The 26,241-nt window shown below is 42.8% G+C and overlaps 1 protein-coding gene and 1 non-coding gene across 4 annotated transcripts; both read right to left on the bottom strand.

Moving 5' to 3' along the window:
• Positions 1 to 182: 182 nt before the first annotated feature.
• Positions 183 to 26,186, bottom strand: ZCCHC8 (zinc finger CCHC-type containing 8). Of its 3 annotated transcripts, XM_025933256.2 has the most exons (14): positions 25,810 to 26,186; positions 24,294 to 24,336; positions 20,395 to 20,469; positions 18,461 to 18,566; positions 16,251 to 16,328; positions 12,865 to 12,968; positions 12,682 to 12,747; positions 12,039 to 12,099; positions 11,422 to 11,564; positions 10,969 to 11,111; positions 7,921 to 8,042; positions 5,456 to 5,542; positions 5,076 to 5,193; positions 183 to 2,007 (listed from the first exon to the last, which is right to left on the bottom strand). In XM_025933256.2, the coding sequence occupies exons 1-14, from the start codon at positions 26,006 to 26,008 to the stop codon at positions 1,223 to 1,225; spliced, it is 2,130 nt and encodes a 709-aa protein (XP_025789041.1). In that variant the 5' UTR covers positions 26,009 to 26,186; the 3' UTR covers positions 183 to 1,222. The 3 variants fall into 3 exon arrangements, with proteins under 3 accessions (XP_025789041.1, XP_025789042.1, XP_086537701.1); XM_025933257.2 differs by lacking the exons at positions 12,039 to 12,099; positions 12,682 to 12,747; positions 12,865 to 12,968 and having other exon boundaries at positions 25,810 to 26,185; XM_086681575.1 differs by lacking the exons at positions 12,682 to 12,747; positions 12,865 to 12,968; positions 20,395 to 20,469; positions 24,294 to 24,336; positions 25,810 to 26,186 and having other exon boundaries at positions 18,461 to 18,503.
• Positions 19,595 to 19,729, bottom strand: LOC112870546 (small nucleolar RNA SNORA9). Its single transcript, XR_003224500.1, has one exon. It is a non-coding gene; the product is annotated as a small nucleolar RNA SNORA9 (small nucleolar RNA).
• Positions 26,187 to 26,241: the final 55 nt, after the last annotated feature.

Below are 26,241 nucleotides of genomic sequence, written 5' to 3'. Positions count from 1 at the left end.
TGAGGGTCTTGAAAATAAACTGTCCTTTTCATACGATTGTCTTTCCCTTTATTCTTTATAGAAGAGTAAATTTGGTTATTCAAGTCCTCAAAATGAAAAGGAAATCTGGAATGGTCCAGAATGGCTGTAGTTGGCTCCCTCTGCTGGCCTCAGAGCAAGATCACACTACCTGAGACTAAAAGTTCAAGATCAGCTGTATGTTTATTTTCAGGGATGCGACTGTTACAATGTGATGGCATTCCATTTAAATACAAAAAAAACATAATTCATCTCCATGTTATATATCTGACAATTAAAAGCAATTTGTTTATGTCTATTTTTTATTTTTAAGCATTAATTATCTTAAGGTTCAAATTTAGAAAGTTATTTTTGTACAAAGGCTAGCTGCCCTCATTTTTTTTTTTTTTCAAAATAAGTACTTTAAAAGATTTTGCTGTCTCTATAGTTAAGGCTGAAATAACACTGAAAACACTCAAACTTGCATTTTCCTAGATTTTCTTTGCTACCACTAATTTTTGCAACCACATAATTTACTTCCAAACTTACAACGTTGGGTACACTAACTGTGAATCACTTTTTTTGTATTCAAAGTCTTAGATTATGTATATGAAAGCTAATTTATTAAACCTTTGTACACAAAGATGAACGCACCTGTATAGCAAACTTATATGAAGAATGAAGTTACAAAAAAAGTAAAAGTGTTATTAAAATTGATGTGTGTAAATCACTTACAAAAATACCCCAAATGGGATAAAGCTGCTCATCCCTGATTTTTCTCATTTGGTTGTCAGAGTTGAAATATGCATTTAAAATGGTTAGAATTTTTTTCTTTTTAAAAAGTGATATATTAAACTTATATACAGGATAATTAGCAAAATGTAGAAAGGGAAATCAACGTACAAAAGACAGATAAAAACCATCACTCCTGACAGACACTCACGACCCAAAAGTAGTATAAACCTTAACGAACTATCTCTAAACCAGCTCGGACTTACATCCCGTCCCCACAAGTTTTTAGCATTAAGAATAAAATATAGTAAACCAGCAAGCCCGGTCTTTCTGTTCTTTAAAATAGGCCTGACTTAAGGCCACAATTAAGCCTTGGATAGATTTTTAAACATGGGAGGGACAAATAGGAAAACAATCTCATCTCCATTTGGTACTAATGAACAGAACACAAAGTTATAGATAATTAAATAGCTCGTGGCACTATGTCAAGGAGTTATTCAGAAGCCTTTTTGTTTTTCTGCTGGTTTCGGGGCGAGTTCTTTAACAAGTTTCTTATCCTGAGGTACATTCCAGTGGATTCTGCCATGTTCTCAAATTCAAATGGCGTTATTCCAGTTGCAAACTTGCTCATGTCAGGTACAGGACTATGAACTTTAGTGGCTGCTGAAGGACTGGAGTCCACACGAAGGAGCTTCTGACTGCCTCCATTACTAATGTCACAGTTCGACACAACGTTGCCATTATCAAGAAGGGCATCATCTTTAGAGTCCATCGGAGTAGACTCTTCCTTTTCCTTCTGGCAAAGCAATGTCGGCTCAGAGTCTGGGCTCAGAAAATGTTCAACTTCCGACTTTTTTGTACAAGTGTCTGGTACCTCGGGCTCATCAGGCATCTGCTTTTCAGAGGGTTTTCCCTCTGGGACAGGGAGGTCTAGCTCATTTGGACAAGGCGAAGAGGCAACCGAATTCCCAGTTAAAGGTGTGTCCACGGGAATATCGGAATCACTGTTCACACTCTCGGCCTGCTCGAGGGCCGCCCATATCCGCCTCTGCTGCTCTTCAAGTTCTTCCAGAGTCAGTGAGTCCTCATCCATGGCTGCCGACGCTGTCCTGGTCTGGGGTGAGTCGCTGGGAGTCGGCGGCGGGGTGCCCTTGGGGAGCGGAGGGGTGAAGATGGGCGGCGGAGTCCCCTGGGGCAGAGGAGGGGGAGTGCCAGGGGGCAGCGGTGGCTGAAACCGGAAAGCTTCCCCGCTGGGAGAGCCGTGAGGGACCTCCGCATCTGAAAGAAAAAAGTTGTGATACTTCCAGCTGTCACAGCGGTCGGTGTCTGCACTCAGGTGTGCCCGGAGAGTCAATGGCCAGAGATCACCGGCTGGAGAGGGGACGCCCTGGAGGCTCCATAACCACCAGCACCTGGAAAGAACGCCCGCAGGGAGCGCCTCAGGCTCTTCCGGCACCAGGAGCTTGAAGGAAGCGGGAAATCCACCCGTTGGCCCCATGCAGCGTTTCAGAGTGAGGGAACAGAGAGTGGGCACGGAGGCCGGCCGGAGGCGCGAGCGGTCCCCAGGCTGTCTGTGGGAGCTGCAGAACGGGGTTCCTGGGAAAGTGTGGTGGGACAACGGCTGGAAACGCTGCTGGCGGGGCTGCTGAAGGAGACAAAACTGAGGAGACGGGGTGGGGTACACTCTGGCTTATTCCCCAGTTCTGCACCTCTGGTCCTGCCTGCCTGCCTCAACTGCGGGTTCGTGTAGCTCACGGGTCAATGGTCATCACCACCTATATGTCCCAGACGTAACAGATCCGACCTTTTCCTCGAATCCGGACTCCGCTCCTTCATGCTGTTCCCACTATGGTGCCACCAGTGGTATCTGGCTGAACTCTCCCACACGGAACCTGCTAATCGCCAGAGAGGCCCTCGTCTCCCTCTGCACCCCGCCCCCAGTCCTCGGCTCCCTGGGGCCTACTCTCTCTGGCAGACCGTCGCAGCCAAGACATTATTTCAGGAAGCCTGGCATCGCCTGTGCTTTGGACTCCTCTTCCTTATATCCATTCTCCAAACTACTATCTTTGTGAAGCATGAGTCTGGGCCCATTAACCTTCCCACCTCATTAGAAACCTTCAGTGCTTTCCATCAGGACAAAGGCTGATCTGATCTCCTCTGTGCCTCACAAGGCCCTCTATGACCACGAATTTGCCTCCTTGCACCACGTTATTTCTTCTGCCAGGCTGAAACCCCAGGTGTCACTCTGCTTTTGGACCAGTGTGCCGTGATGTCTCACGCGTCTGCATCTGCATTTCCCACGGACTCAAATGTCCTAACCCTGCTCATCTCCATGGTAAATCCCTGAATTTATCCCTCCGGACGCAGCTCAAAGTCCTTCTTGATCGGGGTCTACGACCTCATCCAGCACAGCTGCTTGGTTTGTCCCCTCTGACACTAAAATACGTGTAACCAGCTCTGGGGCTCTGTATGGATCACCACAGGTCACCACATTTATATCAAAATGGGGTTTATACCTCTGCACGCCCTAGGTGGCGCAGTTTCCACGCAGAGTGGAAACTAAGGGCGGCAGTTGTGTCTCGTGAATCTTCCTATCCTCAGGGTCTAGTAGAGGTATCCAAAACAGCACAGGTTTTAAAAATTAGGCAAATTCAAAAAATATACTTAAAAAAAGGGTGGGGGGAGCCTGGGTGGCTCAATCAGTTAAGCATCCGACTCCTAGATTTCAGCTCAGGTCATGATCGCATGATTCGTATTTGAGCACTGCTTCGGGCAAAATAAAAAAGTGAGAATGGACACTGATGTCAGGCTGTAGGTACTAACTAAAAGCCTGGCGTGTGAACTCTGGCATCAAGAACTCCTATGGCTGAGGGGTGCCTGGGTGGCTCAGTCGGTTAAGCGGCCAACTTCGGCTCAGGTCATGATCTCGTGGTCTGTGAGTTCAAGCCCCGCGTCAGGCTCTGTGCTGACAGCTCAGAGCCTGGAGCCTGTTTCGGTTCTGTGTCTCCCTCTCTCTGACCCTCCCTGTTCATGCTCTGTCTCTCCCTGTCTCAAAAATAAATAAAACGTTAAAAAAAAAAAATTAAAAAAAAAAAGAACTCCTATGGCTGAGACTAAGCAAAGTAAAAAATTGGGGAAAATGGCTTGGGGGGCTTTGATTTTGGATTTTAAGGGGATTTAATCTGTGACCTTTAAATTTTCTCTGGGAATTTGAAAATAAGACAGGTGAATCCCTCACAATCAAATCAGGGCAATTTACATTAATAGATAGCATCTTATTAAGGTATCTACATTCATTTTATCTTCTTTTTCCTTTTTTTTTAAAGTTTATTTATTCTGAGAGAGGGAGAGAGCGAGCGAGCATGTGTGCAGGAGGGGCAGAGAAAGAAAGAGAGAGAAAATTCAGCACAGAGCCCAATGCGGGTCTCCTGCACATGAACTGTGAGGTCATGCCCTGAGCCAAAACCAGGAGTCGGACACTTAACAGACTGAGCCACCCAGGTGCCCCAACATTCATTGTATCTTAATGTTGCCATTTAATCTCACTTCAAAACATGTGCCAGCTATAAGGACCAAAGTGGCTGGGCATATTTTAGGATGGGAGGTAGAGCAAGGAATGAGTTTTCAGTCTGGGACTCAGAGCAGCTTTGGAATTTATCAAGTTAACATAAAGTTCTGATTCATTCCAGAGCTTTCTGGGGGCAACATCTAAACTACACCCCAGCAGTCCCAAGGGGAAGCCCAAAGGAAGTGTGGACAGTTCGGGGGGGGGGGGGAACTCGGAAAGGTGCATGCATGACTGTCCTGACCCACTGCTGGCTGACATGCTGAGAAGGGCTGTCACAGTCCTGCATGGCCACCACTTCCATGGTTAAGCCCAGAGGATTAAGAGAATAAAAAGCCAGAGGAGTATCAGAGGGCAAGTCCTTTGTTCCACTGTGCATTTCCAGGAGGGCAGATTTTCCTCATGGTCCTTCCCTGGGAAAGCCTGGCTCAGCTCTGCCCTTCCTCCTCTTGGGATAGAGCTGTCGAAGCGGGACACTCTCCACTGCCTGTCCCAGGGCCCTGCCCCCATCCGAGGGCCTGGTCCGGATCAGGACCACTGGGACTGGGCGGCAAGGATCGCCTGACTCAGGAACTCAGTTAACCGGCCGGCATGGCCCTCACACCAAGCTGTCTCCCACCTTACCTTTTATCAGTACAAGGGGGTGTCACTCTCATCTCCAAGGACAGAATCAAAGCATTTCATTAGTGCTCAAACCGGCCCAGCCTTCCTCCTGGAACTCAGGAGCGTGCACAATCCCTCTACCTTCTCAGTGAGATTGAGACCACAGGAGGAGACCCACCTGAGTCGAGCTCCATGTCCGCGGGGGAGGCTGCTGAGCTGCTCTCCTTCCTCTGCTTCTTTGGACTGCTTGGGCTGGACTGGGATGAAGACCTCTTGCTGCCAGACCTCATGCTCGGCTGATGGAGGGGCCAAGCCAAGCACAAGTTAATGGGGCAGAAGAAGGAGACTCCAGTCCTTCCCTTCCACCCCGCAGAAAACCAATGTGGAGCAAAGCGTAGGTAAATGGTGAATGTAGCCGCCCTTTTCCTTTGGATGCATCAGAAGGCACAGAGTGCTTTCGAAGCAAAGCCAAAGAGCAAGAAGACGCTGATGAGTTACAAAAGTCCACCAACAGAAGGCAATCAATTTTTATCAACCTCACCCTGAGAAGCTATTTACCGCTTGGAAGTTAGAAGTCAGGTAATTGGCAAACACGTCCTTCTGCTGACACGCCTGCATCGGTATGGACCCAAACATCCTCCATTCCTAATGGTGAGAAGACAAGGAAAAAAACAAGCCTGTGTTTGGAAAACATCATACTTTGACCTCCATTCTGTAAAATGGAGGTCTCAAATTACATTTCGTTTTCTGGGGAATTAACGAAAAGGATGGTGCATTGAAGGAAAAACAAAACAAAACAAAAAACCCAGCCACCCAACCCTGCCAGCAACATGATCGAAAGTGAACACTAAAAGCTTACTTGACAAAATCACTTGGCCCCAAAAGGTTCCACCTACTACGAGCAGAAGCTGTACTCAGTGACGAGCGGACTCTCTTCTGGCCTCCCTCGCCCCGTCCTTGCACGCACTGGCCCGGCTTACAGGGTCCCTCAAGGCTCACCTCTCCTACCACTTTCCAGCTTCTGTTCTTTCCCTTTCCAAACCCGGCACTCATCTTTAAGGTTCAACATCCCTTCCTTCTCTCTCATCTCTATGAGCACGTGCAATAAGGGTTCTCCAGAAGAATCATTTGGGGCTCCTGTCAAACCTCCAGATTCCAGGGTCAAGTCAGTTAAGTCTAAGGGTGGGACTCGAGAACGTGCATTTCTGGGGTGCCTGGGTGGCTCAGTTGGTTGAATGATCGGCTCTTGATTTCAGCTCAGGTCATGATCCCAGGGTTGTAGGATTGAGCCCCATGTTGGGCCCTGCACTTGGTGTGGAGCCTGCTTAAGATTCCCTCGCCCTCTCTCTATCCCTTTCCCTAGTCACACCCACTCTCTCTAAAATTAAAAAAAAAAAAAAAAAAAAAAAAAAAAAGGCAAGCCTGGGTGGCTCAGTCAGTCGAGCGTCCAACTTTGGCTGAGGTCATCTCATAGTTCATGGGTTCAAGTCCACGTCAGATTCCCTCTCTCTCTCTGCCCCTCTTCCCCCCTCAAAAATAAACAAACTTAAAAAGGGATGCCTTGGTAGCTCAGTTGGTTAAATGTCTGACTCTTGATCTTGGTTCAGGTCACGATCTTGCAGCTTGTGAGTTTGAGCCCCATGTCAGGCTCAGTGATGCTGGTACAGTGCTGCTTGGGATTTTCTCTCTCTCTTGCTCTCTCTCTCAAAATAAACTTTAAAAATATAATAATAATAACAATAATAGAAAAAATAAAAAAAAAAAAAAAGGCATACTTCTACCGAGCACTCCCCAGAGGACTCTGAGGTCGGCTGGTACTAGGACCATTTCCAGAGGCACTGATGGTTTGTGCCATGCAGTTTAGCTCTTAATTAATTACACACTTGTCTTCATATCTGTTCACTAGACTCTAAGGTCGGACCTTTGGTTTCTTTGCTTCCCAGTTCCTACGAACACCTAAAAATGCATTTTTTTATGCAACCACCACATCACGTGCCTAGGTGGCTCAGTCCGTTTATGCATCTGACTTTGGCTCAGGTCATGACCTCATGGTTCATGAGTTCGAGCCCTGTGTCAGGCTCTTCGCTGACAGTGCAAAGCCTGCTTGGGATTCTTGCTCTCCTTCCTCTGTCCCTCCCAGGCTTGGGCACGCACACAGGCGCGCTCTCGCTCTCTCTCTCACGATATAAATAAATAAACTTAAAATACAACCACACCATCACCACAACAGGTCATTGTTGAGTCTTGAAATAGAAGATGAAAGTTGGAAAAGATTAAATAAATGCAGAAACCATTCTCATATGGAATGAGAAATTTTACTTTGGAATGAAAAAAGCGGAAAAGGAATTATTGGATAGGAAAAGGAGTTATATTAACTTAGATTTATTAAAGGCATAAATTTACTTTCCAAGTAATTCCAAAGAACTTACCCATGTTTTTACCATGTTTTTACCAAGTAATTCCAAAGAACTTACCCATGTTTTTAAAGCATAATTTTAGAATAGTTTTAGATTTACAGAATTTAATCATTTTAACTCCTTTTCATAGGGCATAAATCAGAAAAAAAAATTTTTTGAATGAACACAAGGTATCACTTAAGATTCTAGACAACATATAGGAAGTTACAAAGCTGAACACGTAACACATTTACTTCTTCATGTCACAGTAACTGCTACATAAGCTAACGATTCTTTTTTTTTTTTTTTTATAAGCTAACAATTCTTTTTTTATAAATTTTTTTTTTCAACGTTTTTTATTTATTTTTGGGACAGAGAGAGAGACAGAGCATGAACGGGGGAGGGGCAGAGAGAGAGGGAGACACAGAATCGGAAACAGGCTCCAGGCTCTGAGCCATCAGCCCAGAGCCCGATGCGGGGCTCGAACTCACGGACCGCGAGATCGTGACCTGGCTGAAGTCGGACGCTTAACCGACTGCGCCACCCAGGCGCCCCCAAAGCTAACAATTCTTAACAATCCTTACAATAATGTTATGTCCCATAAGAATAAAAACACGGTATACTTACATCTGGAATTCCTCTGGGAGTAGATATATTAAAACCTGGATAGTTTACCAATTTCGAGAGATCATAAGTGACACTTTTATTCTGTTGTGCTTCTCCAGCTTCTGTTTCCCCATCAGCACCATCTGTCAGAGACCATCAGAAGGTTAACATTGCTAGATGCCAATATAAATCCCTCCCCGGACCAAAACTATACTAGGAAAGTACTTATATTCAAGGCAACAGAATTATTCTGAGAATAATTATTCTGAGAATGGCTTCAATCACAATGTTCTGGATCATTAGATTAGAAACTTTTAAACAATGTGGACAGAATACTTTGATAGTAAATGAATATTGAAAATCTTGGAAACCTGGGTTCTTCCATGGGTTTCTTAGAAGTCTAGTTTGAGCTGACCCAATGACCTGCCTGATGCTCTATTCCAATGTCTTCATTTAACAAACATTTATCTAAGTCTTATCATGTACCAGATTATGTTTTAAATGGCCTGTAAGTATTAACTCTGGTAATCTTCACCACAACCTTAAGAGGTATGTACTACTTTACAAAACCACTTTACAGATGAGAGAAGGATACTTGGGAAACACTTTATTATCTTGAAAACTACTAAGTAAATCATACGTTTATTTTGCCAGTCCTATGGTGTCTATATACGTAAGGTAATTAAATGGTTTATGAGAAGTTTCTCTTTATAGAAGTATTCTAGCTAATAAGCTAAGAAGTATTAAAAGAATGAGTATATAACCATTTTGCAACCCATCATTAGCAAGTATAGACAGGCAACGACCACTAGTGACTGATTCCATCACAATAAAGACAGGGACAGAGGAACGTGCTAAAATAACACACCATGGAGATGCATCAGCAAAATCTCGGAAACCCGAAAGGACAAAATGTGGCTTTGTTAAAAACAAGGAAGGGTATCTATAGATTAAAAGAGGCTTAGGATGGCTCAGCCAATTGAAATACATCCAAAAGACTTCAACCATCCACAACATTTATCCAAAGAATCTCTAATCAAACAAACTAAAAAAGAGAGAGAACTTGAGAAAACAACAGGAATTCAAGCACCTACAGAAAACTTGAATGCCTGCACGACTTGGGGATATATTAAAAGAGCTGTCCTAAATACCTCTTTGGCACTAACTGAAAAGGAGCAGCTTGGTGAATTTTTAAAAATATTGTTAGGGGCGCCTGGGTGGCTCAGTCGGTTGAGCACCCGATTTCGGCTCAGGTCGATCTCGCCATTCGTGAGTTTGAGCCCCGCATCAGGCTCTATGCTGACAGCTCAGAGCCTGGACCTACTCTGGATTCTGTGTCTCCCTCTCTCTTTGCCCCTCCCCTGCTCGTGCTCTGACTCTCTCTCTCTCAAAAATAAATAAACATTAAAAAAAAAAGTTAAAAAATGTTAAAAAAATAAACTAAAAAATAAAAATATTTTTAAATATCTAGGTAATATAGAGAAACATTTTCATTTTTAAAAGATTTAGGGGATTAGAGATAAACTATAATCTCAAGGCCAATCCTCTTTCTTTCCCCGGGGGGAACCACTGTTGAGTCTGCTGTATGGGTGAAGACTTTTTTAAAAAGTATTTATTTAACATCTACCACATTGCGGGTACCGTGCTATATGCCAGGGTATATACTGGTGAATAAAATATGAATGGTTTTAGCAATTACAAACCTGACTGTCTAGCTAGGAAAATAGAAGTAGAGAAATAGAACAGAGAAATAAATATACAGGGCATGAAAGAAACAGACAGGGTCCAGTGATAAAAGACTGGCAGGCCAATGAGAGATATACTTAAATAAGGTGGTCAGGAAAGGCTTCAATGAGTCTGAATCTAAAATCTAACTGGAGGGTGTCTCAGTCAGTTAAATGTCCAACTTCGGCTCAGGTCATGATCTCCCAGTTTGTGAGTTCAAGCCTCACATCAGGTTCTCTGCTGTCAGCCAGGAGCCTGCTATGGATCCTCTGTCCCCCCTCTCTCTGCTACCTGCTAATGCTCGCTCGCTCTCTCTCTCTCTCTCTCTCTCTCTCAAAATAAACGTTTAAAAAAATACTTTTGGGGTGCCTGGATGACTCGGTTAAGCGTCTGACTTCGGCTCAGGTCATGATCTCACGGTTCGTGGGTTTGAGCCCTGCATCAAGGTCTGTGCTGACAGCTCAGAGCCTGGAGCCCGCTTCGGATTCCGTGTTTCCCTCTCTCTCTGCCCCTCCCCACTCACACTCTGACTCCCTCTTTCTCTCTCTCTCAAAAATAAAGAAACATTAAAAAAAAACCCAAAATACTTATAAATCAGTCCTCAGAAAAAACACAGAGCACTGTTTCATCCACGTGGGATTCTCTGAATGACACGATAGGTATGTTGGGCAGAAACTCAGCATTGCACAGAGAGTTTGCCATGTCAGCTCACAGATGCACTCTCCTCCTTAATTACCACAGGGATCCCACAGCCCAGATCTACCACGGTTTAGTCAGCCATTCTTCTTTAGAGCCTTAATGTTGCTTTCAATTTCTCACTATCATATTCAATGCTACAAAAACACATACACATATTTCCCTTGTGCACATGTGTGATTATTCCTCTATAGCAGATACCTAAGGGAGGGGTTCTAGATTACGAGAGGATTTATGTATCCTGTATTTTAGGTCTCCTGGCATTCACTGATGAATAGATTTCTGTTACCACTTCTGAGCAAGGCAAGAGCTTATGAGGACCAGCTGGAGAGCTGATTCTTTGGCCTGCATAGTCAAATATCTGGAGCAGGTCCAGATAACCAACCATCTGGTAATTCTTGAGGTTTTAGTTCCTTCCTTGTAAAACAAAGGAAACACCATTGTGATAGTTTTTAGTTCCCTCAGCACACACTGATCAAGCCAGCCATTCCTATCAGATATTACTGTAGCTCTCTCGTTACACACACGTGCACGTGTGCACACGCGCGCACACACACACACACACTCTCTCTCTCTCTCTCTCTCTCTCTCTCTCTCTCTCTCTCACAATAACATTTGGGCCGACTTATCTAACTTCACATACTATACCTTTCCCATCATAGAGCGCAAGCCCGGAGCCCTCCAGCTCGGCCTCCTTGAGCCACCCCGGCGGGTACCCCAGCTGGCGCATTCGATATATAAAAGGTGGAAGGCTCTTGTCTGTCACGCCCAATGCATCCTGAAGTTCCTCGCTATGTAAAAACAAAAGAGGAATAAAAAAATACCGTATTCTTGTTTGGATTAAAACACATACCGTCCCCGATGTGTTAAAACAACTCCGTGTCATAGGTTCCACACAGTGACCCGGTGCTTAACAGATACACGGTTGAGATTGCAGTGAAAGTTTCTGAACGAACAGATGCACATTATCTAGGCGCTGCTAGAGCAGACCTACACACCGACCACCGCCCTCCGGATCACACCATCACCCTTTGGATACACAGAACATTCCAAATACTGATGAAGTCGAAATGACATTCTCCACTAAAACGACAGAGGTACCTAATGACTCCCGGCTTGAATCTTCCAAATCTCTCCTCCACCTCCTCCGCGTGGTATCGCTGCTGAAAATTCTGACTGTTTGTCTCACTGCAGGCGTCCAGATACGCTTTTCTTTTTTCACTTATCCGAGCAGCATTCCGAGGCTGGAGCATAACGCAGTTGAGAAAAATGGTAACGGGCAGTTTAGAAGTACTTCAGAAATTAAATAAAACTAAACACTGTTTCAGGTCAAGCAAACAAACTATTCCAGTTTTAATGTGTAACAAGTATAAAAGACAGTGTAACTATTAGAAAAATACAGCAAGGAAGAGAAGCAGTCATTTTAATTTGTTATCACCTCACAATTATCTTAACCTAAAATCAAGTTTTTAGAATCAACTCTAAAAATTAACTCTCATATTTCATTCATCTCAAATACAGAATACTGTAACAAGTTATTAGTTTTAAAAATCCAATGTCTTAAAATTTAAGTACAAACTTGAAAAGCTTTCAAATTCAAGGACCGAAAGAAAGTTATCGCAGCTAGCTTCTTCATCTCACACAATGCCAGAAATGTGCTGAAAACATTAGAAAGCTCTAATTCAAAGATTTTTTTTTTTTATAGGAGAAAAATTTACCATTGGGCAATCTTTCATTTGATGTTCTTCAGAACCACAATTGAAACAGTGAGGCTTTGGCCTATTTGGTCAAAAAACAAAGATTTGCATAATGTAAATTAGACATAAAAGCAAATCAATACAATTATGACAGCAAAGTGTATCAGAGAGAAAGAAAGCACGCAGATCACAGATTACAAACATCTGCAATAGTGAGGACGCTTTCACCTCCTGTACTCAGTGGTTTAAACAAACAGGACTTTTATCCGAGTCTTTTAACCAAGAACCCTTACGTTCCCAACTAATCTGTCACCTCTGGGTTTTGTCAGTGGTTAATAACAGAAGAACCGAGGCAAACAGATTGTATTTCCTTTAGGTGACTCAGGAAGGGGCAGATGGTTATAAGACAGCAACCAAACTGACAGCAACAATGACACTTTCCACCCACCCAAGCATATCAGGCGTGAACCAATGAATTCCAATAAACACATGACTAATTTAAACATTTAATATGTCTACATATTAAAATTCTAGCTCAATCTATAACTTCTTTATAGTAAGCCAGCAATAAAGAATATTAATTTTTCAAGCTAAAAGAGTTTATGGTTTTGGTTAAAAAAGTTTTAAAAAGAAGAAGGAAACAAAAACAACTCCCCACACAAACCTTTTTGCCTTTACTTGTATTTCTTGCCCTTCTAGAGAAACAATGTGGCTGAAGACTTGCTGGTACCTTTAGTGAATTTTATTAAGGAACAGTTATCATAGTCTGCAAAATTTGGTCAATTTTTTTAAAAGGTGAACTTAATGGCAAGATGCATAAAAGATCTTCATTCACTATGTAGGATACTTAGGTATTTCCCATCCTTCGGTAAGCTGAGGGTTTTCATTTAGAAGCGGTTGCCCCAATTTATCAAGGCAAAAATTAGTAAAATACAGGACACTTCCTACAACCTGCAGAAAACAAGTCAAAAAATATTGCTATTTAAGCAGGAAAAAAAGACATTAAATAATGTAAGACTATGATTAATTGTTTTAACGCTTTAATTTTGGAGGAAATGATTAGAAGTCATACTCAACTCCCTAAAGGAGCCAGATTTGGAGGTGCAGGTAAAAAGCTCCATCTTTAAATGCCCCTGTGTCGCCGAGGTCACAGTTTCCCTCTCCAGGAGATGGTGACCATCAGCTGCACTCTCCTCAGACTTCAATCACCCGTCTCCTCGCTTCCCTTGGTAGCAAGACAATGCAGAAAAGTATTTACTATTTCCTTCCCCTCCCGCTCACTCTTTTCCTTCCTCTCCAATTCGGGGGGCGGGGAGGAATTCATACAGAAAACTCGAGAAAATGCTACAGTAAACACCCAGGTATGTACTTACTCTCTTAGATCCAACAATTGTGGATACCTTACGTGCACACACACGTACACACACACACAGGTACACACGCACACTTACTTTTTACTGAGCCACCGGGAGAAAGCAAGCCACCACCATCATCTTCGTCTAAGCCATTATTGTCTCTTGCCTGAGATTAATATGGTAACTTCCTAACGGGCTTCCAGCTTCTACACATAACCAGCGACAGACTACTTTCGTGACACTTCATCCCTAAACACTTCAGGATGGGTCTTCTGAGCACAAGAACATTCTCCTACAAGCCACAATACCACTGTCACACCTAAGAAAGTTAATAAACTCTTAATATCATCTATATCCATTCTGTACTCCGTTTTCCCAACTGGTCCCAAAATGCCTTTTCTAGGCTTTATTTTTTTTCCAAGCAAGAACTTAAGGTTCACATGTTGCATTTAGATGGTGTTGATTTAATCTCTTTTCCTCTAAACCAGCCCCCCACTTTTTTCCTCAGATGGCCCTGCCATTCTCTCTTGAACATCTCCAGAAAGGCTTCTGCCTCCTTCATGGTGCTAAGCTCCCCCATGGGCCCCATGCAGCCAAATTCAGTGGACGGCTCAGTCTTCACCTTAACCTGTCAGCAACGACGGACACAGGTCAGTCACTTCTTCTGGCTTCCGGGACACCATTCTCTCAGTGTTCTTCCTACCTTGCTGACCAATCCTTCTCATCTCTCCATCTTCTGTGAGACTCAGTCCGGTCCCCCTCTCTACCTGCACTCTTGAGGTGATTCGTCCAGGCCCATGGTATGAAGTACGAATGTATGGGACACCCCAAATATCCGGTTCTGCCTCAACTCCAATCTTGTAGATTCAAGTGCCAACTGACAGGTTTCCGGGACATGCAAACTCACCTATTTAAAACTGAACCAGATTCCCATTCCACTCCAAAGCTACGCCTCCCACCAGTTTTTCCCATCACAGGAAAGGGAAGGACCTCATTCTAGCTGCTCAGACCAAAAACCTGCATCGTTTGGACGACTCCCTCGCTTTTGTGTTCTATGCATCCAATTCGTCAACACATTTGGTCAGTTCTACCTTCAAGGTAGATCCAGCTTCTAACCCCTGCTCACGTCCAGCCCTGGTCTTCTAGACTGACCTGCCATCTTCTCTCACCTGAGATCAACAGAGTCACTTAGCCAGTTTCCAGCTTCCACATGTAACCAGCTACACACTGTGTAGCTCTTTCAAAAGAAGCCAGCTCTTTCAAAAATTCAAGTCGTATCATGTCACATTTCTACTTAAAATCCTCCAGGGACTTCTCATCTCAGAGTAACACCCAAAGCCCTTACTATTGCTTATGAGGCAATATAAAGATTTCGATCTGCTCCAGAATCAGAAGGCCTGGATTCACGCCCTGGCTTTGTCACTTACTAGCTAAGGGACTCAGGGCAAGTTACTTAGCTCTCCACATCTGTTTCCTCATCTGTAAAAAGAGAATACTAGTAGTACCTTCACGAGCATATCTGTAATGAGCTTCGAACAGTACCTGGTAAACAGTGAGCAACATGTCAGTGTGCCCTTCTGACCCAGGGCTTTCCACTCACTGTTCCTACTGCCTGGAGTCTGGAATACTCTCCACTGCATGATGGCTCACTCCCTCAATTTATTCTGTTATCGGCTCAGAGAGGCTGTCGCTATCTACTCACCATACAAACCAAACGCCCCACAGTTACCCTCTAAGTCCTTAGCCTCACCTATTTTCTTGCCCCACTAGAATGTAATTCAATGAGAGCAGAGACTTTGCCCTTTTTTTTCGTTGCTGTCTCTGGAACCCAGAAGGGTCCCTGACAAGGGAACATTCTGTATTTATTAGTATTTATTAAAGAAGTAAATTAATAATACACAATAGTCCCGCTTTCCAGGCAGGTACCACTCTCTAGCCCAGAACCCTAGAGTTAGAAGGGACAGGAAGAGTTACATAGTTCAAATTCTTTCTTTAAAGCGCCTTGATAGCATCTCAGTCTTTGACTTCTTCGGGTAATGTGGAATCTGCTTTCCTTAAACGAGTCCGACCACTTCGTATTCACATCTCTGACAGAAGTTTGCACTGAAGGCTGAGTTGCACTGTGCCTGCTTGTGGTCCACGCAGTCGCTGGTCCCGGTCCTCCCACCCGGCACCACACAGAGTGATCTAACATGACGCCTCGATCACATCTGCAGAGACACGCTATCCCCTGTCAATCTCTGCAGTAAGGCTGTGCGCGCTTCACAGTCCCAGCGGCCCCATGTCCTTAAGATTGTGGTAGGTCAATGGGGCACGTCACTCCCTACACATGAAAACTAGTCTGCCTCGAACAGAATCCAGGATTTCATCATCATCTGAAAAAAACCGAAGTTGCAAAATCACACCGCTACATTGCACTGACACGGTGGAATTCCGCACAGGTACCAAAAGGCCTAAGGGCAGGCTTATCCCTGTCATGCCTCTTCGATTTTTCACCGCCATTTGAGTTTGTCAACATTTTTAATCTCCTATCTGCCATCTGTTACATTGCTTACTTATCCTTCCCCATCTGTACGTGCAACAAGCACGCGCTCCAGATCATCATCCGCGTTCATGAAACGCACGTGCAAAAAAAGTTCGTCAGGACAAAAATAAAGTCCTCCAACGTCTGTCTATCGTGTATCCAGTAATTATTAGAAAGTGAACCATATTATCTAGAGGCTGAAGCCTAAACTGTTGCTTGTAACAAATTTCATGAAAGGGTGGTGATCATCTGATGACACATGGCTATGCCACCTTATCATTTCAATGCCACCCAAATGACACAGGATAGAAAACATATTTTTGCAGGATTCAAAACTAAAATGTCCAAACTTACACTAAAAGCTTCCTTGTTGTTTTTAATGGCACACGATTCTTCCACTTTATGGTCCTCTTCTAGCATAACACTAGATGGCTAACACAAAGAAAAACAGTTATAGAAGGTAACCAATTTTTAACTAGTTCAAATTTCAAATATTAGAAATTTAAACACACCCCTTTATTTTCTAATACATACCACTAAGGTATATAAAGTTCTGAATTCAACATTGTCACAATTACGGTAAGTTTGAAAGCTAGGGAGGTTTGTGAAATAAATTTCACAAGAGGGAGAATTTAAAAATTACAAAAGATACAAAAGACAGCGCCTTCTGAAGCATTAGTGTAGACTATGACTTTTGTGTTACTGAATATTAATTTATGTATTAAATTGAATGAATTAAATATTTAAACTCTCAACACTGTGGAATACTACGTGGCAATGAGAAAAAATGAAATATGGCCTTTTGTAGCAACGTGGATGGAACTGGAGAGTGTGATGCTAAGTGAAATAAGCCATACAGAGAAAGACAGATACCATATGGTTTCACTCTTATGTGGATCCTGAGAAACTTAACAGGAACCCATGGGGGAGGGGAAGGAAAAAAAAAAAAAAAAAGAGGTTAGAGTGGGAGAGAGCCAAAGCATAAGAGACTGTTAAAAACTGAGAACAGGGGGCGCCTGGGTGGCGCAGTCGGTTAAGCGTCCGACTTCAGCCAGGTCACGATCTCGTGGTCCGTGAGTTCGAGCCCCGCGTCGGGCTCTGGGCTGATGGCTCAGAGCCTGGAGCCTGTTTCCGATTCTGTGTCTCCCTCTCTCTCTGCCCCTCCCCCGTTCATGCTCTGTCTCTCTCTGTCCCAAAAATAAATAAACGTTGAAAAAAAAAAATTAAAAAAAAAAACAAAAAACTGAGAACAAACTGAGGGTTGATGGGGGGTGGGAGGGAGGAGAGGGTGGGTGATGGGTATTGAGGAGGGCACCTTTTGGGATGAGCACTGGGTGTTGTATGGAAACCAATTTGACAATAAATTTCACATATAAAAAAAAATAAACTCTCAACGCTGAAAATGACAAAGTAGACGATCTTAAAACCAGATAACCAGAAAGACTAAAACATTTATGATTTTACATTAGTGGTCAATACTGATAGAACTCTCATAGACCTCCCTCCACTACAAAATTCTGAAGTGCTCCTTGAATCAAAACTCCTTGTATGGTTTTTATTGTTACATGTATTTTGTTTCTTAAATCTTTAAAAATTGTTTAAGAGATGTAAAAACTCAAGGTGATAAAAATTTAATTACTCAGAGGGGTGCCTGGGTGGCGCAGTCGGTTAAGCGTCCGACTTCAGCCAGGTCACGATCTTGCGGTCTGTGAGTTCGAGCCCCGCGTCGGGCTCTGGGCTGATGGCTCAGAGCCTGGAGCCTGTTTCCGATTCTGTGTCTCCCTCTCTCTCTGCCCCTCCCCCGTTCATGCTCTGTCTCTCTCTGTCCCAAAAATAAATAAACGTTGAAAAAAAAAATTAAAAAAAAAAAAAATTTAATTACTCAGAATTCTCTGTTCTCCCAATTCTCAGGATACACAGCTAACAACCCTTATTTGACAGAGTCTACTTACCATAACTTTTAATTAAAAAAAAAAAGCCCAGAAATCATAATTCTGATTTTTTAAAATATAAATTCACGCTCTGATATTCACGTAGTGAAATCTCTCAGATTTCTTTGGGCATGCTATTGATTTTTTCCAATAAGCAGAGGAGAAAATAGAATAGCAGGTAAACCTGTTGGTTTTAGAGAAAAATAATTCATCTTTTATAAACTCCAGAAATACAGATTTTTTTTTTCTGCCTTAAAATTAATTTTCTGCCTCAAACCACATGTCCAAGTGAGGAAATGGTGGGGGGGGGGGGGTAAAAGACTAATTTTGAGTGTAGCCAGGTCTAGGACTCCCCCGAGAAAAGGAGCCACAATACAAAGGAATCGCCTGTGGCTGTACTGGTCAGACCAATGAAGGAAGCCCAGTTGAAGGATGGGAGGTGAACAGTTTTAACAATCCTGTTTTTTCTTTTTTTAGTTGTACTTGACATACAATGTTATATTAGTTTCAGGTATAGGACACAGTGGTTGCACTTAGTCATTTTCATGAGGATACAAGAGGATCCCTGTGGCCTAATAGACGGCAGTGAAAAGCATAACCTGTTAATCTTAAAGTCTCTTAAGTTTGAAATACCTGGGGCAAAAGATTAAAGGAAGTCTTTTCCACATCATTTTTCTGCTGTTCCTCAAATCTTTTTACTAAACTTGACACAAATTCCTCTATTTCTTGATGGTATTGCCTGCATGAGAGGACACAACAGTCAGAATGCAGAGTAAAACACTGAATAGACTGAAATCTTATGCATTATTAGAAGATGTCAGGAGTAAATGCCGTTAATGTGATTTTCACAGGTTTATCAAAATCACTGATTCTGTAACAGTCACGAACCTATTCCTCAGAAAAAGAAATATACATTGTTGCCGAGTTAACATGATTATGGGAACCTAAGGTAGTGTTAGGCATGTAACAGTGGCAAATATTGGTGCTGAGAATAAATGGATTTTATTTATAAATGTTACATATTTAAAATTTGAATACATAATCTATATAAAGCATGGTTCAAAATCCAAAAGAAGTAAAGGGGTTACATAATGAAAAGCTTCCTTCCTGGTCTGTGCCCCAGCCACCTTCTCTGCAATGAAAAGACAGCTAGTACATTCTTCCTATCTTCCTCCCAGAGACTCCCTATCCACACAGAAGGAAATACTATATAAATGTTAAACTGGGAAAAAAACAAAAAAAACCAAAACACCAAAATGCAATGGAAACACAAAATGAAGCAGAGAAACTACTGAGGTCTACTTTCTCCAGCTTCCCAGGTCAAGAACCACTTTCATCAACTATTTGTTAACGCTCGGTTCAGGAGGGGCCCGTGGAACCCAGCTTGGCCGCAGTGGGGCAGCCATCTTGCTCTTCACCAGACTTGATCTTTCAGGTCTCTTTAGCTCTGACACTCCAAGATCTCTGCAGGCAAAATGGCAGATACATGGTGCAGAAATGAGATTGCCATGAGCTAGAGTGGACGCGGATTCAAATCCAATGATGATGACAGTGCTCACGCCCAGCTGTGCCCAGCACCTTGCTACTGCCACCCTCACCATCCAGCGTCCCCACCCCTGAGAGCAGCAGGTTCACCTAGGCAGAGATAGGTAGGTGATGGGCCTGCCACACAGCTAACACTCTAACTAACATATGCTGTTACCTTCTTTACCTTGCCTAGTATGCAAGATAACGATTATGCTTCAGTGACTCAGGAGAGGGGCAAGTAACTGTCTGAAATGTCTATGACCACGCTCTGCGGAAGGGACAGGGCAAAGTCTCAAAACATTTCACAACGTTCTAGCAAGCACTGGAGGAATACACTGAGTCACCCTAGACCCAAGCATGCTGGAAGGTTTGCAAAGGTCTAATTCTCTTTCACACATTCACACAAACACAAAATTATGTGGGTAAGCTTTGAAGACGACCAACAGGGTAAACCCAGTTATCTGATTCTGGGGGAGAAACGACTAACATTACTTATTGCTGTGGTACCAGTTGTTATTTTTATTAGAGGCTATTGGGCTCTTATAGGTACTCACTTAACTACCTAAGAAGTGGTTACTATTAGCATCTGTTTTCCAGTGAGGAAACTGATATGCAGACAGGTTGTGACCTGCCCAAGTTCACACATGTACAAAGTTAGGGCCCAGATTCAAATTCATGTTTATAGACTCTAATGTCCTTGCTCTTAGAGTGCCTGGGTGGTTCAGTTGGTTGAGGTCATGGTCTCCTGGTTCATGAGGTCGAACCTCACATGGGGTGAGCTCAAGCCCTGCTTCAGGCTCCACGCTGATGGTGAAGAACCTGAGTGGGATTCTTTCTCTCTGCCCCTCATTCATTTGTGCCCTCTCTCTCTCTCTCTCTCAAAAAAACAAAACCAGAAAACAAAAAAGCCCCACGATTCCCTAAATTTTAAGTAAAAGAATAAAAATGGAATAAGTGCAAATAAATACAGCATAGTAACGGAAGATGTTGTTTCATTAACACATTAACTTATTATATGTAGAAAGGGGAAAATTACTTACTTTGAAATAACATTGTTCATAAAGAGAATCTGTAACAAAGGTCCATCTAACTTAGTATCGTTCACCAATATTCCACTAAAACAGAAATTAAAACAATCTTAGAAGGTATTAGAGTAAAACGCGTACATGTATATATGAACACATAACTTTTGTAATTCTTAAGTACCAAAGATTATAGAATATTTTACAAATAAGATCAAGAACCACCAAGAACTCTTGTTCTCAAGAAAAATCCAAGTGTTCATCAAATTTTACCTAGTTTAATGGTTTTACACAGAGATATCCCTTACATATTTTTAAAAATATTTCACAAAAATGGAGTGCATGGGTGGCTCAGTCAGTTGAGCATCCGACTCTTGATTTCAGCTCAGGTCATGATCCCAGGATAGTGGGATTGAGCCCCACATGGGGCTCTGTGCCGAGCGTGGAGCCTGCTTGAGATTTTCTCTTTGCCCCTCCCTTGCTCCTGCTCTCTCTCCAAAAAAAAAAATAAATCTTTAAAAAAAGTTTTTTAAATATTTCACAAAAAATTTAAAACTACGCTTAATCTTCCAGTTTTCAACCAAAACATTTCTTTATCTAATGGATCATTTCTTTACAAGCCGGGGGAAGGGAGGGTCAGAATAAACCAGCAGGTTACAAGAATATATTTCTAAAAAATCAGAGTGAATTTAGCTTAGTAATATACAAGGAAACACTTCAGCCTCTTCAAGGGCAGAGCACATTCCATTATTCCAAATCCCAGATTCTAAAGCAGAAATGTAAAAAGTATATTGTTCTTGTTCCTGGATTTGATTTTCAATTACTGCAAAAAAAAAAAAAAGAGAGAGAGAGAGAGAGAGAGAGAGAGAGAGAGAGAGAGAGAGAGAGAGAGGGAGGATGTGGCTCTGGCTGTAAAATCTGCACAATGCACAATATCCAATGTCCCGGTGGTAATCTGCACCAGCTGACTCTCAGATTCCTCCTCTGCCCACCTGCCTCCTATTCCTTTACCTGCGCAGCATGTGAAATAAATCAGTCTATATTTGGAATTGCTCAGATCAAGAAACAAAAGTAAAATATGAAGAAGTTCAGAAGTTTGCTTGAATTTGCACGAATTTCTCTTTTTAAGAATACATGATGGTTTTTAAAAACCACACACAATTGCATAACTCCTTGACTGGAGTCCAAGCACAATCAGCTATAAAGACATTCAGTTGGGGAAATACGAATATGGACTGAGCTGGGAATGTTATTAAGAAAATCATACCAGTTGCTGTGATAGTTGTGTTGTGATTATGCATGAAAAAGTCTTGTTTCTAAAAAGTTACATGTTGAAATATTTAGAGAACAATGTATATATGTGATGAGAAGGAAATATGGCAAAATATTAACTGTTAAATCTAAGTGATGAAAACGTGAGTGTTAATTGCACTGTTCCTTTTCCATACATTTGAAATTTTTCATAATATAAAGCAAAAAATATTTACGGGACAAAAAGGAAACTTCTGATCATGACAGTTCCAAAAATAAGGATTAAACCAAGAGACTTGGGGTACAAAATTTATCTAAATAATTTTATTTCTTTTTGTTTCTAAGTCTTCTGTAGCATGCTTTATCAGTATGACATCACGAAGACCACAAATTCTAAAAGAAAAATTTTAATTTATTCCTTTTTTAGGATACTAATGCTTGCCTCATGTATTGGCAAAGCCTATGATGCTATAATCATTTAAACTCAGGTGATTATAACCCTTTTGTAAATAAATATTTGTTTAAATTATCAACCCTAAAGTGTGCTTACCTACCTTTGAATATTAAAAACAAATGGGACACCTGGGTGGTTCAGTTGGTTGTGTCCGACTTCAGCTCAGGTCATGATCTCACAGTTCCTGAGTTCAAGCCCCACACTGGGGCTGGGTTTTCTGCAGCCAGCAGAGAGCCAGCCCGCTTCAGATCCTCTGTCCCTTCCTCGCTCACTCACACCCTCTCTCAAAAATGAATAAACATTAGGGGCGCCTGGGTGGTTTAGTCTATTAAATGCCCAACTTCAGCTCAGGTCATGATCTCCTGGTCCGTGAGTTCGAGCCCCACATGGGGCTCTGTGCTGACAGCTCAAAGCCTGGAGCCTGCTTCAGATTCTGTGTCTCCCTCGTTCTCTGCCCCTCCCCTGCTCACACTCTGTCTCTCACAATCAAAAATGAATATTAAAAAAATTTTTTTTAAATAAACATTAAAAAATATTTTAAAAATTATGATTTTCAGGCACCTGGGTGGCTCAAACATCTGACTCTTGATGCCAACTGTCATGATCTCACAGTTTGTGAGTTCGAGCCCTTCATCGGGCTCTGCGCTGACAGCACGGAGCCTGCTTGGAATTCTCTCCTCTCTCTGTCCCTACCCCACATGTGCTCTCTCTCAAAAAAAACTTAAAATTTTTTTTTTTAATTATGATTTTCGAGGAATCCCAGTGATATTCAACACATTTAATATCAAAACAACAGCGAGTTTAGATCCACAAAGTGTACTCACATAGAGGAAGGAAGGTAGGGCATGGGGAGCTTTCCAAAATACGTCTGAATTCTGAAATTTTATTTTTTTATTTAAAAAAAATTTTTTTTAACATTTATTTATTTTTGAGACAGAGAGAGACAGAGCATGAACGGGGGAGGGGCAGAGAGAGAGGGAGACACAGAATTGGAAGCAGGCTCCAGGCTCTGAGTCATCAGCCCAGAGCCTGATGCGGGGCTCGAACTCACGGACCGCGAGATCGTGACCTGGCTGAAGTCGGATGCTCAACTGACTGAGCCACCCAGGCACCCCTGAATTCTGAAATTTTAAACCTTTTAGTCACCAATGTAGCCGGTTACTTCAGCTGGTACCAGAAACAAAAAAGTGCATGTACCATTGCATCAAGGCACCCCAAATTGTGAAGCTTGACAACACGATTCCCCATGATAAATATGTACTTAGACAAATATTTTAGATTTACTGACCTGTTAAATTTTTTTAAGAGACACCAGCATTTAATCTTCTATCTGTTAAAGTCAGAGGTCTGAATGCAAACCTACTCACTGTACTTTCTTCAACAGCACATTTATTTCTCTTTCTAAAATGAAATCGTGCATCATTCCTATTTATGAACATAGTTTAACTGCATAAGTAAATCTTCAGCTGGAGCAATACTGTAATCTTAACTGACGTCCCAGAAACGTTTGTGGAGTAAGAACGGCTAGCTCGGCAAACCGGCTTGTTCGAAACATTAAGTCAAAATTTTTTGGATGTGCTTCACAAATATTTTTACCCATTAAATCAGCCTAAAAGTTATTCAGGTGAGTGCCTGGGTGGCTCAGTCGTTAAGCATCTGACTTTGGCTCAGGGCACGATCTCACAGTTCATGAGTTTGAGTTCCATACTGGGTGAGCTCGAGGCCCTCTTCGGTTGAACGTGAGCACCAGCTTGGGGTGAGCTCGAGCCCCACTGCGGGTAAAACATGAGTCCCACTTCTCTCTCTCTGCCCCTCGATCACTTGCGCCTACTGTCTTTCTTTCTCTCTCTCTCTCTCCAAAAAAAAAAAAGAAAGAAAGAAAGAAAGAAAAATCCAAATCTTAAAAAAAAAAAAAAGTTATTCAGGTACATAACATGACTCAGTATTTGTATATGTTGTGAAATGACCACCGCAATAAATCCAGTTAACATCCCCCCAAAATAACAAATTAGTTAAAAATTCAATGCAGTTGTGAGATTTCAAATTTTATCCCCAGAAATTAAAAATAAAGCATCATTACTGATTTCTTCGGAGTATACTGAAAAATAATACAAAAATCCTAAATATTCCTTTTACAAAAAAATTATAGCTAAATATTAACAACAGGATAAAAAATAAAAGACAACAATAGTGTAATTGCAATATCTCATACCTCGGTCGAGTCAGAATGTTCAATTTTCTTTTAAGTTCTTGATGTTATTACTCGTTAAGGAATACAAGCCCTCATCAAACAACATCATAAATAACATAAAATTTAACTACTCCCTCTCACTTTTGGCGTCAGAATGTTAGTATCAAAAGACCTGCAAATATCTCGAGAATGACACACTTAACCCAGCTCCTGTTCAGTTGCAGGGATAGACATTTAAACCTAAACATTAAGATAGTTTTTTCATCTCTTCCAACATGGATATTTAAGACAAGGTCATATAGTTCAAAAGCGACTGACAGACCTAACAGACCGAACCAAAAATGTTATTCAAACAACCGTACCCCATCAGAAGTTAAACAGCAATTCACTTAAGAAAGAGCAGCATGATAAGCGACAAAGTAAGTACAGTAAAACAAACTGTTAAGGAAGGAAAACTCTAGGATGGAAACTATGGATGTTCCCAGTACAGTCCTTTCAACTTCTCTGTATTTCGAAGTTTTACATATAAAAACGTAGAGGGGAAAAGCATCACGAAACAAAAAAATCAGACTTCAAAACCCTTCAAAAGAAGGGGGCGCCTGGGTGGCTCAGTTGTTTAAGTGACCGACTTAGCTCAGGTCACGATCTCACAGTTCGTGAGTTCCAGCCCCGCAGGAGGCTCTGTGCTGACAGCTCAGAGCCTGGAGCCTGTTTTGGATTTTGTGTCTCCCTCCCTCTCTGCCCCTCACACGCTCACACTCTGTCAAAAATAAACAAACATTAAAAAAAAAAAAAACTTCAAAAATGATTTACCAACCGCTTTCAGGGTTTCATTTGAACTGAAATCATCGGCATATAATAAAAAAAAAAAAAAAAACCCACCGGTAAGAATATAAATAAACATACTGGCAAATCTTGCCAGAAAAGCTGTAATCATGTAACGAAGCCAAACGGAAACTTGGCGCGTTTTTCCCAAACCTTTGCGACGGCACCTTCACCACGGAAAAGTCGAAGAACTTTAAAATGAATCCCCAATCTTAATCAGGCAATTAACCATGTCTCTGTGCATGCCTCAAATCCTTGAACCCCCAACTCTACATCCTAGGGCCACTAGCTTCTGCCCCGCCCTAAAAAACAGACCTACGCTAAGGGGCTGAGTGTCCGGTTACCTCCTAATACACAACTACAGCATGACTGCATGAACTTAAGCTTGGCCGCAAAAAATAAAATCGGATAACGACTTTAGAGAAGAGGAGAGAAGCGGTAACCAGTCTGTAATGTAGCAGTCTGAAAAAAGCCCTAAAAACCAGCTCCAGCTTGGGGGACGGGAAGAGCGAGTGTAGTCCAGGACGCCGAACCCAGAAGAGGAGAGGCTGGCGCCGAGGCCCCCGGTGCTGCTTACGCAAGCGAACCCTCGACTCTCAGCCCTCAGGGAGATTATTCGGAATTCTGGCCCCCCTGGAATTTCCGCCCGCGCCTTCCAGGGCTCGCCGCCCACCGCACGCCGGTGACCGGGCCCAGCGAGCGGGAAGGATATTCTCGGCGCGGAGCTGCTCGATGGTTTCCTCGCACTGCCGAAGCCGCTCCCGCAGCTCCGCGTCGCCGACCCCATTCTCGTCCTCCTCGTCGCCGTCGTCATCCTTGAAGCGGGTGTGAACGGGCTTCGGAATGGATTCCTCTGGGTGGTCAAACGCCTCGAACAGCTCTAGGTCGCCAAAATCCACCTCCGCCGCCATCTTGGGCTGTGGGAAAGATTCGAGAAGAGGCGGAGCCGGCCGCCGGGCCGGGGGCGAAGGTTGTAGGGCGGCACCGCTAGCTAGGGCTCCGGGCCGCGCTTAGCCACCCGGTAGGGTTTTCTCCAAACACAGGCCGCGAAGCTGCACAAAGGGCGGACCAGTCCCGAGAGACTACAACTCCCAGAGTACAGTGGCGTCTCTCAGAGTCACTTCCGAGGTTGCTCGGGAGCGTG

Source organism: Puma concolor, chromosome D3 (genome assembly GCF_028749965.1).
Source record: "Puma concolor isolate L17-30 chromosome D3, mPumCon1.1.hap2, whole genome shotgun sequence".
NCBI lineage: Eukaryota > Metazoa > Chordata > Mammalia > Carnivora > Felidae > Puma > Puma concolor.
This window is presented reverse-complemented; position numbering and strand designations above follow the sequence as displayed.